The sequence below is a fragment of the Oculina patagonica genome, chromosome 11, assembly GCF_052425735.1.
Source record: "Oculina patagonica isolate OP01 chromosome 11, crgOcupat, whole genome shotgun sequence".
Taxonomy (NCBI): Eukaryota; Metazoa; Cnidaria; class Anthozoa; order Scleractinia; family Oculinidae; genus Oculina; species Oculina patagonica.
In genome coordinates, this window is record NC_135768.1 from 23289436 (window position 1) to 23305562 (window position 16127).

The following is a 16127-nucleotide window of genomic DNA, read 5'->3' on the forward strand; positions in this document are numbered from 1 at the left end:
CCAGGAGACTGGAAACTAAAGTTAGTCAATTTCAAAATGGCGGACAGCTGTGATTGCGATTTCAGCGGTTCGATGCAAAACATTCAATTTCCTTCGCCGTTAGATAGAAAATAATACCGAAATCGTAATGGATGAACTTGTTGCCGACCTTAGCAGCGCTTTGGATCGAACAAATGATCCACCTTCAACCCATTCCGATACAACGATCGGAACTAGAGAGTCGCCATCAGCAACTCCCGTCCGCAAGGCACCGAAGAAACGACGCGGAAGAAAGCGTAGATCTGACTATCCTCCGCTGCGAGAACTCCCCAAAGCAAGCGCTGAAAGCAATGATTCTGTAGAAGAAGCCTTGATGGATTATATTGAAAATATATCTATGGGTCAAAGCGATTCCGAGGATGAAACTTCGTTTACGAAACGTCTGTTGAAAGTTAAACTGCACGGAAACGAAAACCCAGATCCTTATCCAATTCCAGAAAAAGAGAAAGGAGAAAGCGATTCTGTGAGTGAACCTTTATTAGGATTGACAAAACGTAGAAAGAAAAGGAAGAGGAAGCTTAAAAGGGTGTCTGCTTCGCAGTTAAATGATCGCGATTCTCCGCTTTTGGGGAATTTAAAATCGTTAAGTAGGACACGGAAACGCAAGGTTTGTGGAAAATCTGCGATGGGAAGCGATCTACACAACAGTCTCAAACGAAGAGACGAAGAAGGGAGCTTAGGTGATATTGAAAATGGGTTAAGCAGTGGATGCGGTGAACCTATGGAAACGTGCGGGTCGTCGAACCATTTCTATAAGTTGCCTTCGAGATTGCATGTACGTACATCCGGACGACTTTCTAAGCCAAGCGATCAAAGCATGTCACATGCAACGAGGATGCGTCGTGAGAATTACGACGAAAAAGTGGGGCCGGAAAGTTATAAAATGGATTTTTCTTCCTCAGAAGAGAGTGATCTGGAAGGATTTTTCACAAATGATGAAGGGCGCCTCGGGGATGATGAGAAAGAAGAGAGTTCGTTTGAATGTGATGTTAGGATTAATCCATGGTGGGAAGAGAAAAGTACCAGTGATTTAGAAGAAGACAAATTCCAAAACATTGTTAATGGAGTCATGGATGAATACAGGAGGCCTTTTACATCCGGTGTAGAAGGGAAAGCAGGTTTGTACATGTAAACATTGTAATGCACCTATCAATGGTTTGCCCCAGGATGGGAAGGGGGAGGGGCAGCCCCAGGGGAATTTGACATTTGTTAATTTCCCCACCCTTGGCCAGGCCTTCTCCACTTAATTCCAAGATACTGCAGGGAACTAGTTAAATTTTCCACCGAGGGGGCCACTGTGGATGTTAAAATCCCTACTCAGGTCTGGCCACATGAAGTCAAATTCTGTGTGTACCCCCTTCATGACACTGTTAATTGTCATCTACAGTTAGTGGATTCTGAATGTTCTCTAATGAAATAGTTTAAAATCAAACAAAAGCACATGTATTGATGCTGTAGAGTTTCCAGTTAAAAATGAATAATTTTCAGGGCAACATGATTTAATACCAATCAGTTTGATTTCAATTTTCTGTTGTTCCAGAATTATTTCTTTAATCCCTAAACAAAGACAAAATAATACAAACCAAACTAATTTGAAATTAATTTTTTATCTACAACATTGACCTGTGCAAATGTTTTGTTTTAGGTCTTCAAGCAAGGTTGAAGAAAAACTCAAAAGGATATGGACAGGTAATTGACCATTGAATTTTTTTACAAGCACAATGTAGGTTACAAATATTTGTGCAACTCACATTATACATGCAGTAAATTTTTTTCGCAGTCTTAGTGTTCTGTTATATAGTTTACTTAGGTACAGTCACATCTCTTCAATATGGGTACTAAAAGGACGAGGAAGAGTGTACATATGAGGGAGGTGTCAATGTGAGGTACACCACTGTAGAGTTTTGGTCTCTTGGACTAGGATGCACAGAGCTGCCCCCTATTTCCTTCTGCGGCAGAAAAAGAATGTCCGCCACAGAAGGAAATAGGACACTGCAGCTGCTTGCAGGCTATTTTGGACAAGTTAATCTGATCGTAATAGGGAGGTGTGTGCATAAGGGAGTTCTGACTGTGTACAGTGTACGTGGTGGAATACGTGGACATGAATATTTTTATTATTGGTTCCACTATAGGAAAGTACTATGGGCGACATAAACAGGAACATTGCAGTCTTTCTGCAAAATGAGAAATGGACAGAGTGAGTAAATGTTAGATTACATTTTTGATTGATTTCCACATTATTTCACAGAGTCGATCCGTACTTGTAACTGTATGACAGTTTAATGTTTTTGGAAAGTATCATTTTATCTTCATGGGGTTTCGGGCAAAACCTTCAATTATGTCATTCATCCTTGGAGACCAGGGGCAGTTACTGGAGACCAGGAAAAGTGAAAGGTGTGGAAGGAAATCGGCAAAAAAAGTGAATGCGAGGAGCACCTGGGGACAGGCTAGAGTCTTACAATACCAGTTCCAAAAACATCCCTCCAAGTTTATTTTTTTCCTAAGTGGCCATTTGGCCACTGACTGCTCAAGTTTGGTCGCCAGTGAAAAATTTTAGTCACTAAATTAAGCTCATGCTTTAAATCCTTCTTCTCAATTTTAGTCGCCTGGCTGGTGGCTACGGTTCCAATTTAGTCGCCACCTCCAAAATTTTAGTCGCCATGGCGCCTAAAATGGTCTTAACTTGGAAGGTTGAAAAAGTTAGAACTATAAATGCTGCCTTTCCCCAACCCCCGCACCCCTCCCCCATTATAATTATTTGGTCTTTTACAGTGGAATCTTGATTTCCAGAACCTTTGAGGGAAATGAAAATTGGTTTCAGAGATCAAGAGCTTTAGAAATCTGGGGTAAAGTGTCAAGGGAAAAGATTTTTGGTTTGATTTCTTAGCAGATTTGAGAAATCAAAGGTTCAAGAAACCGGGCTTCCACTGATCATGTAGATGTGACATGTACACATGTATTTTAATACTTACATAATTTTATTCTCTTGCACTTTGTATTCTCAATTAAATTCTAGATTGTCAGTTTATCCATCAAACAAGCTGGAAAGAGCACAGGTACTGTAATTTAAAATCATTTTCAACTGATGATGTACACTGTACTGTAACCCCATGCACCCAACCATCAAAATAATGGTTCCATGGCTTGTTCTGTCCATGAGATAATATTCCATAATTTATCATGAAAATTAATGCTCTGATTGGCTAAAAAATGTGCATCTTTGGATCTGTAGAGAAACAAATTTTATTTCCTATCAGCTACTTCCTGAAGAAAATGAGATACATTTTGTTGCCACATCTGTACATAGAATGTGTGTGTTACAGTGTAACATTGTACAGGGCCGTACCTAGCAAGGGGCAGTGGGGGCAGTTGCCCCCGCCAGGAAAACTGAAAAACTAAGAAAACTAAAGAAAAGAAAAAGAAAAAACTTAAATAAAAAGACCCCAGTTGCCCCTGCCAGAAAAAAACGTGCCCCCGCAGACAAAAAATCCTAGGTGCGGCCCTGTTGTACGAATGTCATGTTTATGTCTTCAGTCATATTGAAGTTTAGAAGAATTGTAAAAATGCTTCCCTACCATTTGTGTTTTGAACAACAACATTTATCATTTTCCCAAACTTCCACGTTATTTACTAATCATTTCTGTTGTAGAAACAAGGGAATGTTTCAAAATGTTATTTTGGCTGCAGGAAGCCCAAAAAAATCAATGATGTTTTATTTGTTTTGCATACAATATAGGTGTACCAGTGGGCATCGTTATACTCCCTTCAGTGCCAGGCAGATCCTGCCCACAGGGGGAGAGTATTACTTTGTAAAACAAGGTATAACTAATTATTTTATCACTGCACTACAAAATGTTGTAATTAACCTACAACCCTCCAAGTTAAGACTATTTTAGTCAGCATGTCGACTAAAATTTTGGAGCTGGCGACTAAATTGGAACCAAAGTTGCCAGCCTGGCGACTAAAATTGAGAAGAAGGATTGGAAGCGTGAGCTTAATTTAGGGACTAAAATTTCTCACTGGTGACCAAACCTGAACAGTCGTTGGCCAAATGGCCACTAAGGAAAAAAATAAACTTGGAGGGTTGACCTATCATACATGTACAAGGTACATGCAACCTTCCCATGGCACAAAAATACATTTTATATTCCCTTGGACATCAAAGAAACTAATGCAGTCCTTCCTTGGTTATTTGACATACCAAAAGAACTTGTTTCTGCAAGACTTTTGTCAATACATGCATTTATTTTTAATTTACATGTTGTTGGACCGCTGCTGCCACCACTGTCGCCACCATTGCCACGTCCCCCTTACATGTATATACACACATACATTCTCTGAATTGGAGAACTTGGTGACAGTTGATCTTGAGACAGTCTCCTTGGTGTCATTGTCATTGCCTCTCTACCTGTCAATGTGTTGATCTTTGGAGTTAATTGGTTAACTGACAGAGACATTTTTTCAGCACTAAAGATGTTTTTTGTGTATTTTTATTACAATTTTTTAGTCGCTCCTCGCCTCCAAGACATCCTAACCGACCAGGAGCCGAGACAAAAAGACGGAGGAAAATGCCTCCTCCTATAGATGGTCCACACTGTAGTTGTAAGTGTTGCTTAAATCGTGCAAATTCACTTTGCCATAATTTAGTTTAGTGAGGAATCTAATTACCGCATTTCTTCAAATAATATCCAGATGCGATTAATTTATTTTTGCACCAAAAGGGGAAGATTATTCAAGGGTGGTGATTACTTGAGAGTATACCTGCCAACTTTTTCTGGGTCAAAGGCGTGAGATTTTTAACCTGAGAGTGCCGGGATTTCCCGAAGACGATACAATCATGTCCGAAGTTTTCTGAAGATGTCCGAAGTATTCCGAAGATGTTCCGAACATATCCCGATCCCAGTGGGTGGACGTATTTTGCTAAACACGACCTCGTTCCCAATGAGATTCTGAGATTTTGGGGAAAGTATCGTCATTTACTCATTTTACATGGAGTTTTTGTTTCTTTTATTGGTTTGAGTCCACATATTTTTGGAAAGTATGCCAGTTATGGTTGTAATGACTCATATTTTTCGAGTTGGCGTGAGATCGAAGTTTTCAACTCTCAGGCGTGAGACTCACGCCTAAGGCGTGAGAGTAGTTGGCAGGTATATGAGAGGGGAATATAGATCAGTAACTTCTAGTTAATGGTTTTCTCTATTCTCACGCTTGATAAAGTGTTGATTAGATGTTGATTACTCTTGACAATTAAAAGGTTTTATATATTTACAAACACCTTTTGAGTAACAACCTTCTTTGTTTCTATAGCAACAGTAGGAGGAGATGATCCCATACCGCCAACAAACATTGGGAACCAGATGCTACGCGTCATGGGTTGGACGCCAGGGACTGGGCTGGGAAGTGACAGGAATGGCATCAAGGACCCAGTCCGGGCATATTTGAGACCAAAAGGACTGGGACTAGGCCATCCGTGGCCTTCATGAACTGAAACGCAGTTCAATTTAAAATGGAACGAATATTTTAATTTATTAACTGGACAAAGTAATTCAAAAGCTTTGCTGCGTTAATTTCTGATGCCCAGTAAAAAGTTTTACGGAGATTTTATTTTAAGTTTTTATTCGAGGGTTTTAGAAGTTTAATGGAGAAGTGAGGATCAGGATTTTGAAATGTAAATAGTTATTTACACTCACAACGTTCAGAAACACGTTGTGTTAAATGATGTAGCTAAAATAGAAAAATAAAAGATCTAATTTAAAGTGAACTAAGTGTGAACAGTCTCTAAGAAAGTGTGCGCGAGAATGATGAATCGATGAAAAAATTCTTGCAACAACCTTGCAAGAATCATTTTACGAAAATGGATCGTGGAGCCATGCAGGCCTACTGAGATAAATTGATCCTTTGCATTTCTTAGTGACCCTGTGCCGTAAATTTTATTCTGTTTCGTAACGAATCGAACGAGATTCCCGCTGTGTATCTTTAGGCCCCGTCCACACTGACCCGGGTAAATTTGAAAACGGAGAAATTTAAAAACGCCGCGTAAAATGTTTTTCGTCCACATTAACCCGGGTAAATTTGAAAACGATACGCTTCTTTGGTGAGCGTTTTTGAAAAGCTCCGTTTTCGGTGTCCGAAAACGCCGGTTCAGTGTGGACGGTTGACCAAACCGGAGAAAAAAAGATGCGTTTTCACATTTACCCGGGTCAGTGTGGACAGGGCCTAAGACTACGCCCCGCCCCCTCCCTTTTCTTTTCTTAGTCCGTGAAGCGAAAGGGAAAGCGTCTCGCCTCCAAATTTCGCGCGAGCTCGTAGCAGCACGCGCGAGGTCTCACATAAATGGCTCGCTACCCTTCAAGAGAACAAACAACAAGAACAATGCCCCTAGCCCCAAAAACAATAGCAACTGCAACACTAGCGGACCAGTAAAATAACAAGCTTAGGGCTGCTGTAGATACTAGTGCATCTTTCCTCTTGCGCTGTTTTTGCTTTATGATCGAAGGAAACGAAGAGACTGCTTTATACAGTCTAAGCAGCTATGTTCGCGATTAGCTTTCAAAATTAACTTTGTTTGCCTACGAGAAGAGGTCAGAAGCTACGTCAATTACTGTAAAAAATTCTAACTTAAGTGTCCATGACCAAACAAACTATAATATTCTGGGAATCCTGCCCTCCGACTTCAGTTAAGTCCTTTCACACTTTTTTGACTCTCATTCTTTATTTTTGCTTATATCCGTCTGCGAATTAGAGCACAAAAGCTTGTTCCAGCCCCCCGCGTGTTACCAGGGATTTCTATAATAACCTCTGATTGGCTTTTAAATAGGGCCGTTCTTTCGTGCGCCGTGATTGGTCGAATGGATCTCGTAACACCATAATTTCGCTTTTGATGAATAACAGATACAAAAATAAACTTGGCGGCGATCACGGCAGATCGGTAAGAATTAGCGTTTGAAGCGGTAAAAAAGCAGCCGGTTCGCACAAACCTGATAAAAAAAGAAAACAACAATAGCGACAAGAAGCAAACACAACTGACAAGCAAAATGGTCGTGGAAGAAATGTTAAATAATCTACATTTGTCTTGTGGTGAAAGAATGTCACACAACGAACATCCGTCATCCGTGATGAGATACAACACACCTTGCAACACAATAAACAGCCGAACCCGGCATTGCAAATGCAGAATGCAAGTACAGTCGACATCTTCACGGAAAATTTAGGACCAGAGCGAATATTTCGAGAGCTCTACAAATATCTTACAAATATGAATGTTCCAAGACATACCGCAATATTAATTCCATATGACAAATTTAAAACAGAGGTGTCAAAATATACAAACGGAAAGCTGTGACTGTACACATTTGCTATTAATAAATAAAGCGACAGTCTCTCAAATTAAAACGCCTCCAAATAATACAGCTGACAGCATATAGTGCCCTTTCTGAACGAGTGAAAAGCGAAATAAATCGGATGACCAATTCCATCGAACGGCAAATGTACAAATTATATGACAAAAACGTTTTACCGTAACTGACCTAACTGGTATCTGGTATTCATCGAACCCGTAACTATGGTTTCTTAACATCCACTTGACCAATTGCGGCGCACGAAAGAACGGCCCTATTCAAAAGCCAATCAGAGGTTATTATAGAAATCCCTGGTAACACGCGGAGGGCCGGAACAAGTTTTTGTGCTCTAATTCGCAGACGGATATAACCGGGGTTTTGTTCGTCTGCAACGCAGGCTATTGAGGTATCAGCTTACCGCTCTATAAACTTAGGCCGGGGCGGATCCAGGATTTTTCTTAGGAGAGGGTACACCACTAAGGAACGGCGTAACTGACGTTTTTTGCAGAATACACTCTTTTTTTTAATAAGAATCTAGTTTATAAGAATATCGAGGCTAAAATTTGCGAATCTTTAAAAATATTTTAAGAATAAACCCGAGGCTGAGATTTTGAAAAGAATATAGTTTTTAGTTGAAACAAAATCAGGTATTTTCATTTCCGTGACTTTATCTCTGTGAGGAATGATTTGTTTAAAGCCAAAACGGCCAGGCTGCAACGAAAAGCAATGGTGCATGTGCACAATGTAACAAGATACAGATCTGGACACTAAACACTTGTAATTGATCACCCAATACTTGCTAAAACGGAAATGTCAAACGCTATTTTCTAAGAATGTTCATAAGAATATTTTCAGCCTAAAATCGGCAAAAAAAAAAGAATATTCAGCCTGGGTCGGAAAAACTGTATTCTTATATAAAAAAAAGAGTGTACGAGTTGTATCCCAAGTCATCTCCGGGAGGAGGGGGGGCGCACCCCCCCCCCCTGCACCCTCCCCTAGCCGCCCCTGTAAGGGGAAAAGGGGAGTGCACAGCAAAGGAGACTTTTGTCTGATTGGTCAGTTTTCTGGCGCCGCGAAACTATCACGTGTCCGATTTCCGCATATATGATTGGCTCATGGGTCGAGGATTCCATGAGCTGTGAAGGGAGGAAAAATGGCGGCCGTTTGAAGGATGCCAGTTTCTTACAGTTCCTGACCGTTTTAGACGATCGAGAAATCTTTAAGATTCGATTTCAAGTGGAACGTATTCTCTTCTGAGTTGTGCAGCATGGTGCAGCTTAACAGATCCATTCCAGTTTTTTTACAAGCAGAAATTGGCTTTGGGACACGATGCTTTCGCAAATTATAAATTTGCAAAAAAGGTGAGTTATTTCATATAAAAGACTTTTTGGATAATGGCACCGGTTACGAAAAATTAATACCAAGGGTTTAAAATACAATTCGGCTTGATCGGCTTGACTGTTTTGTGCGATTTATAACCTCGCGTTTTGACAGCGTGCGATCAGAAGACCTCAAAACTTAGAATTTTATCGAGTGGAAGTCAGCTTTAATCCAAGAGACGTTATAAAACGTAAGATTGGGCATATTTTCAAGCCTTTAATGAGCTATAAATGCATGAAATAATGATGGTTACCAATACTGCCGAAAAATTTGAAAAATTTCATATAACGTTTTGTTATTGTCACGTCAATCTGTACTGGCATATATGTAGTATATTTAATGTTTGATAAATTTGCCCAATTTTGCGAGAGTGGACAGGTGAGTCTGCGTTTTGTGCCAAAATAAACAAACCAATTCAATTGTCTAAAAATATAATTGTTGAAGTAGGAAGATCAGTTATAAAAACATGGTTGTCTGAGAATTAGGCCCTTAAATGTAAGATGAACTAGGGTAATTATGATGATAAACAAAAGACAAGAAAGAAAAAATCAAACAGCTTTGAAAGTTTTCATAAATAAATGGAAAATAAATTCAAAGCTCAACAAGTTCATGTAGTGTATTTAAAGCTCTGTGCCTTTGTGTCAAAATTTTTAGTCGGTTTTTGTTGGTGAAATGGTTTTCAGGTTGAATCTCTTTCCAGCCTTGGTCACTTTGTTTTAAACTGAAGATGACAATTTATATTTTATTACTTTATTTTTACAGGTTGTGCAGATGGCTAAATGGTAACAAAAAGACAGGGACTAGTATTCACTAACTGATGAGAATAAAATTTCATTTTTTTCAATCTCATTCTGACTGCTGATCATTTTGTTTCATACAAGTTACTGGGGAAAGTTCATTCCAGCCTAAACATCTTGACAGCCTCATGCAAAGTTCAATGTGTTATATTTCAGGATATTTTTGTGCTACAAAATGTTTTGGTGGCTGTAAATGAATTCAACATACTCTGTGTCTTGGTAAAATAATAACAATAATAATAAAGGTGCTTAAAAACACAAAATCAAACCATTTACGTATAAGCAATTTGTCACCAATGGCATGCAACTAGGTTATTTCCACTGTGATGACTGCATGCAGTTTGGGGAAGGGGGTAGGACATGTACAACAAAACAAAACAATATGTATGTAATATCTACAACTTTTTAATTTATGCCATCTTTACTTGTTAAGTTTTTCTCATAGTTCTTTTTGGGTGTTCTAAAAAGAACCACTCTGTAGTACTTTGTGGAAAATATTCTCTGATGACTTGGAGTATTTTATCAAATTGCCTACTCTTGCTTAAAAAATAAAACTTGAAATATAGAGTGTTTTCATGGCAGCCATGTTGGAGGAATAAAAATGATGTTTTTTCCCAAAGGAAAATGATTTTATTGTTTCACTCCTCCAATATGGCCACCATGAACACACACTACACCTTTCACAGCAAGTAAAGAAGTTTACTGCATTTTGTGGTGAGGCAGAGCATAATCTTGCAGTTTTAAAGATCTTTTCCAGCACTGACTTCAAACAAGGGGAATCTTGGTTTTAATTTGTAACAAATACTGTTAGGGTGACATTTTAAGAAATTGTTTACCACATTGTCACTGATCAGTTCCAAACTGAACCTGGCTTACAACAATCTGGACCACTTAACACTGTGAACCTGTTATCATTGTTTTCACTTAAACACATGTTTAAATATGAAAGATGATGTTCTAGACCTTATTTTGAGTGGAATATAATGGTAGTGACCTGTCATCTTACATGAATATTTCCATTATATGTTTATAATAGCTGACTGAATTTCAAAAGGATAGATATCACTACACTTCACTATGATAATTATTGTTCACATGAAGGAGAGTAGTCCAGAGGACTACCATTAAACCCGCAAGAAACCGAAAGACAAGGAGTTTCTAATAATACATCTCTTTATTGTTTATTATGGATACATGTATTAAGTCAATAAATTCATTCTGAAGATAAATTCTGCCATGTACTTTTGGTACAGCTGCATCTGTGAAATAATAAATTTAAATGAAAAATACATCACCACAAACCTTCAACAGTGCTAAAACATTAACTTAACAATAGTAACGATACGGAATTTTGAAAAATGCAAGATGTGTTATGAACCGCAAAGCAAAATAGTTCTGTGCATTCGAGAGCCAGGGATGTCACGCCATCAGCGAAAGGGACGAATTTCGTTCGTATCAGATTTCTCTTCCAGCTGCATTTTAACCACCCGGTACAGTTTTTAAATGACTGATTTTTGCGTCAAAATGTTAAGGAAGAATTACAGACCCAGTGTTTTAAGCCGATTCCCATATCAAAATTTCGTTATCTTGATATTCAAAGAAATTATTGCCTTTTCAAATTGAGACGGCCTTCAAAGCAGACCTGCGAGCGAATATCACGGAATCAAGTGCTGACACATTTCTTTTGGTAAGGTCTATGTTTACAAAATTTGGCAGACCTAAAGTTTAACTAATCTTCAACTAATCAGCGGCTTTTCTTTACCGATGGATAATATTTCCTGTTATTTTTAAAGGCTGACAAACTTGTACGTTTCTAAGCTGAATTTGAAAATTGAAATTGTACCATCAGGCACCCTTCCGACTAGGAGTAAACAGTGGTACACCTTGAAAATGTCTAAAACTCTGCCAACGTAAAGTATGGAAATGGAACAGCCACCAGCTGATGGGAATTCCCATATCACGAAGGGAGACAAAAGTCTCGGAGCAAAGGTTTCAAAATTTCGAAACAGTAAAAACTATAATCAAATTTTATGAACACCATACTCTCTTCGATTGTCATCCTCATCCACTGTTTTAAAACAACAAATATAACAGTCAAAAGGAAAACGAGTCTTTAAGCAATAGGCTAGACGCTTCACCCAGACAAAACCAAAAATTAAAGTAAAAGTTTTTGGCATTTGTCGAATGACACTGTCATTTTGCGAGGACAAGATACACATATTTACGTGATACTTGCGAGATCAATTAATTAAGCTTAACCTAAATCATACAAGCCAGTTAAAAGGTCAACTTACCCGAAAAACGAACTTCTCTTGGTTTAGTTTCAACCTGGCGTGGGAATTTCGTCTTGAGACAGGATATACAGCGATAACCTTTCAACATTTTTCCATCCACATAACGGCCATCTTGATTTTTGTGAACACGAGCAAGCGAACGACATTATCGCTTAAAACAAAATTTAGTTGCGATCCCAAACGAAGTTTTCTTACTTCAGCTTGAATTACTCTTCTCGTTGAAGCATTATCCGTATCTTTATGTCATATCTGCGCGGAATCCTTTCCTTCTAAAGTTGAAGTGTCAAACTCAACACCTTCAAAAACAGCTTCCCGCGTCGTGAGAACGATTTTGAATTTATCTCGGAGATATTTCGGGCATGCGCAGACAATAGTCTCCTTTGCTGGAGTGCACATAAGATCATGGGGAGTGTTACACAGCCCAAGTGCTATGTAGTGATTCAAAGTCAAATTTAACGTCAAAAACTCAGAACTTTTAATACATGATACGATCCAGGTTTCAAGATTACACTCTAACAATCCAGGTTCAGTTCAGGCATACCAACTATAGTTCAGGTTTTCTACAAATACAAATATGAACTAGCAAACATAGGAAACGAATCGAAGTACATGTAGGTACATTTTGCAAATAATATGACTCTTACCGACTGTTTCGTTAGGTCCAAAATGCTCAACAAGGTAAAGAAATAAAAACAACATGGCGAATCCAAGCGAGAACAACGCACATGGTTGGTCACGTGATGCAAATTCGTGATGTAATATAGGTCCGCACAACGTGCACGCAATGGTAGCTACACCGGCCCCTAAATGAACATTCTAGAAATAGTTTCATTTACACCATACTTATCAGCTAACGTTGCGAACTTAAACATCCTTATTTTAGGTAAATACACAGTTCTTTGTTCGTCAATAAAACACAACTTTAAATGTCATTAAGTGGTGTCCACTCGTTGTTGTCCACTCGTGATTGACAGGATGAGTATACAAAGTTTGATCCATGTTAACCGCAACTTTACAATGTCCAGCATACATGTCAAATGCATCATACTTGAAGGAATTGTTCCTGACAGTACAAATTGCTTAAGGACTTGACATTTCAAGGCGACACAACTTGGTGATTGGTCGGGTAAGAACAGTTCTCGTCACTTTGATTTCTCTTTCTCGTCGACGCTTTGCACGAGTCACAACAGTGCAACTTGTTAGCACCTTTGCAGAACGCACATATCCATCTTCACTCTCAAACACTTCCACAACTCGGGCTAATGGCCACTGACCTCTTGGGTAATTCTCATCTGCCAGAAGAACGAGTTCACCAACCTTAAGGTTCTCTCTCGGTTCATTCCACTTCTTTCGTTCTTGGAGGGTAGGAAGATATTCCTTAATCCACCGTTTCCAGAATACACTTGCTAAGTACTGCGCTTGTCTCCACTGTCGTCTACAATGCAAATCCTCCTTCTCAAAGATTCCAGGGGGCAAACTGGCACATGGTCGCAGCTGCAACAGATGATTTGGTGTAAGGGGTTCTTCATCCATTGGGTCATCACTATTTCGTGTTAACGGCCTACTGTTTAGAATGTTAGTTGCTTCTGTTAGAACAGTCGACAACACTTCATCGCATACCACCTGTTCTTTCAAAAGAGCCTTCAGGATTTGGCGTACAGACCTTATCATTCTCTCCCATGATCCCCCCATGTGACTTGCTGCAGGAGGGTTAAAGATTCATTTGATACCTCTTTGCGCACAAAACCCACTGATTGTTTGCTGATTCCACTCGTTAACAGCATCCTTAAGCTCCTTATCTGCTTTGGTAAAATTTGTGCCACAGTCACTGCGAATCTCTTTTGGGTATCCTCGGAGGTTAATGAATCTCCTCAGTGCATTGATCATAGAATATGTATTCAGGCTATGTGCAACTTCCAAGTGTATAGCACGGACAGTTAAGCATGTGAATAGGCAACCCCAACGTTTAACTCGACTACTTCCTTGCTTCACCTCTATAGGCCCAAAATAGTCCACACCAACATATGTGAAGGGAGGTTCATGTGGAGTAATTCTGTCTTCGGGCAACTTGGCCATAAACTGCTCTCCAGTGGGCGCTTTCCTTCTCTGGCAATCAAGACACTTCTTTAACACACGACGCACTGCCGAACGTCCCTTTACAACCCAGAACCTTTCCCTCAGGGACGTCAGAACGGATTCTTGACCGAGGTGGCCAACCTTAATGTGATGATACTGGATAATCAGTTCTGTGACATGGTGGTGACTGGGAAGGATAAATGGATGCTTCAAATCTTCATCTATTGGAGCACACTCCAGTCTTCCACCAACTGACAACAACCCATTTCTCAACTTCGGATTCAACTTGAAAATCGAGGATCCCTCTTTCTTTATGACCCTCTTGATCTGTCGTTCACTTGAACCAGACGACATGTTGACGAGTGCCTTGTACACATTTGGGAATGCCGACTTCTGCACCCGTCGAATTACTTCTTCTTCAGCCTTCTGAAGCTCAACGACTGTTAGGTTTCCAATTCTTACTTCTGGTTTGCCAGAAGGACAGCCATCATTAAGGGTAGCATCTTTCTTCTTACAAACTTTGCTTCGTATAAACTGCTTGTAGCGTAACAGCCAAGCGAATGCTCTCTTCAGTTTCCACCAGGAAGAGTAGTGATGTATCAAGCTGTCAAATGGATCTTGTGCTACACTAGTAGCATAAATTCGACTTTCCTTTCTTACTTCAGCATCACTGTCCTTTAGCTCAGGTACTTCAATCATTGAAGGCCAGCAGTTTTCTTCTTTCCAGAGGAATGCAGGGCCATTCAACCACCGACTATTCCTTGTCATGTCATCAAGCCTTAACCCTTTTGATGCATCATCTGCTGGATTGTCGTCTCGGTTGACATATCTCCAGTCTGAAACGGATGATCCACTGCGAATGGCCGTGAGGCGATTTGACTCGAAGGTGTGGAACCGTTTAGAGTCATTGTTAAGGCATTTCAGCACTGTAGTAGAGTCAGTCCAATAATTCACTCGATCCACTTCAATTTCCAACTCTTCTCTGATTATTCCACTCAACTTAACAGAAATAACCGCGGCAGTTAACTCTAATCTCGGTATCGTTATTTCGTGAATGGGAGCCAATCGGGCTTTCCCCATAACAAAGCTGCAATGGATTTGGTCAAAGACATCAACAAGGCGTAAATAGGCTACTGCTCCGTACCCCACACGCGATCCATCTGAGAAAATGTGCAGCTGAACATTCTTAATTTCGCCAAAATGCTTTGGTTTGAAGCATCGGTCAACTTGGACTTCTTCCAACTTCAAAAGATCCTCCAGCCAATGAGACCACTGAACTTTGTCTTGTTCTTCTATCTCAGTATCCCAGCTCAACTTCCTCCGGCAGAGGTCTTGTAGTAAAAGTTTTCCTTTCATAACATAAGGGGCAATGAATCCTAACGGGTCAAACAACGAACTCACAAGTGAAAGGATACCACGTCTCGTCATTGGCTTTACCTTGGCCAGAGTCTGAACTTTGGTTGACACATCCCAGACAAACTTGTCAGCTTCTATACTCCACTTCAATCCAAGGGCACATGCAGTTGGCAAGTCTTCTATGTCTAGGTTAACTACAGAACTTGCTCTCTCACACTCAGGAATCTCAACCAGTACATCTCTGTCATTGCTAAGCCACTTGGTTAACCTAAACCCTCCTTTCTTCAGTAGCTCTCGTAACTGTGTTGACAACTTTATTGCGGTTTCAGGAGAAGAAACAGATTTCATCAGGTCGTCAACGTACATGTTTCTCATCACAGTCTGAATTGTTTCAGGGTCAAACTCTTCCAGGTATGTCGACGCTGTCTTCTGTAGGCAGAAGTTGGCACAACTAGGCGAGGAGGTTGCACCAAACAGGTGTTTCACCATGCGGTATTCTTTTGGTTCTTTCTCCAGGTCCCCATCAGGCCACCAAAGAAACCTCAACACATTGTTATCTTCGGGGTCAACATAGACTTGGTGGAACATAGCTTCTATATCGGCTGCAATAGCTATTGGCTCTTGCCGAAATCTAATCAACACTCCAACAAGCGGATTTGTCAAATCAGGGCCTTGCAATAATTGCTGATTCAAGGAGGTTCCACGATATTTCGCACCACAGTCAAATACAACTCTTACCTTCCCTGGCTTCAACGGGTGTGTCACAGGGTGATGTGGAAGGTACCAGACTGGTTTCCCTTTCAAATTCAGCTCTTCTGTTGGAACTTTCTGGGCATGACCTTTCATTA

At 40.0% G+C, this 16127-nt stretch overlaps 3 protein-coding genes across 3 annotated transcripts; 1 reads left to right on the forward strand and 2 right to left on the reverse strand.

Annotated features, from left to right (window-relative positions):
• Position 1: 1 nt before the first annotated feature.
• Positions 2-5815, forward strand: LOC144629863 (uncharacterized). Its single transcript, XM_078488101.1, has 7 exons — positions 2-1157; positions 1685-1728; positions 2172-2236; positions 3056-3095; positions 3776-3858; positions 4547-4641; positions 5347-5815. The coding sequence occupies exons 1-7, from the start codon at positions 128-130 to the stop codon at positions 5520-5522; spliced, it is 1533 nt and encodes a 510-aa protein (XP_078344227.1). The 5' UTR covers positions 2-127; the 3' UTR covers positions 5523-5815.
• Positions 5816-12927: 7112 nt separating this feature from the next.
• LOC144629770 (uncharacterized) lies at positions 12928-13539 on the reverse strand. Its single transcript, XM_078487980.1, has one exon. It carries the CDS (start codon positions 13537-13539, stop codon positions 12928-12930), a length of 612 nt encoding a protein of 203 aa, XP_078344106.1.
• Positions 13540-13566: 27 nt separating this feature from the next.
• Positions 13567-15398, reverse strand: LOC144629771 (uncharacterized). The gene has a single exon (XM_078487981.1). The coding sequence runs from the start codon at positions 15349-15351 to the stop codon at positions 13567-13569; it is 1785 nt and encodes a 594-aa protein (XP_078344107.1). The 5' UTR covers positions 15352-15398.
• Positions 15399-16127: the final 729 nt, after the last annotated feature.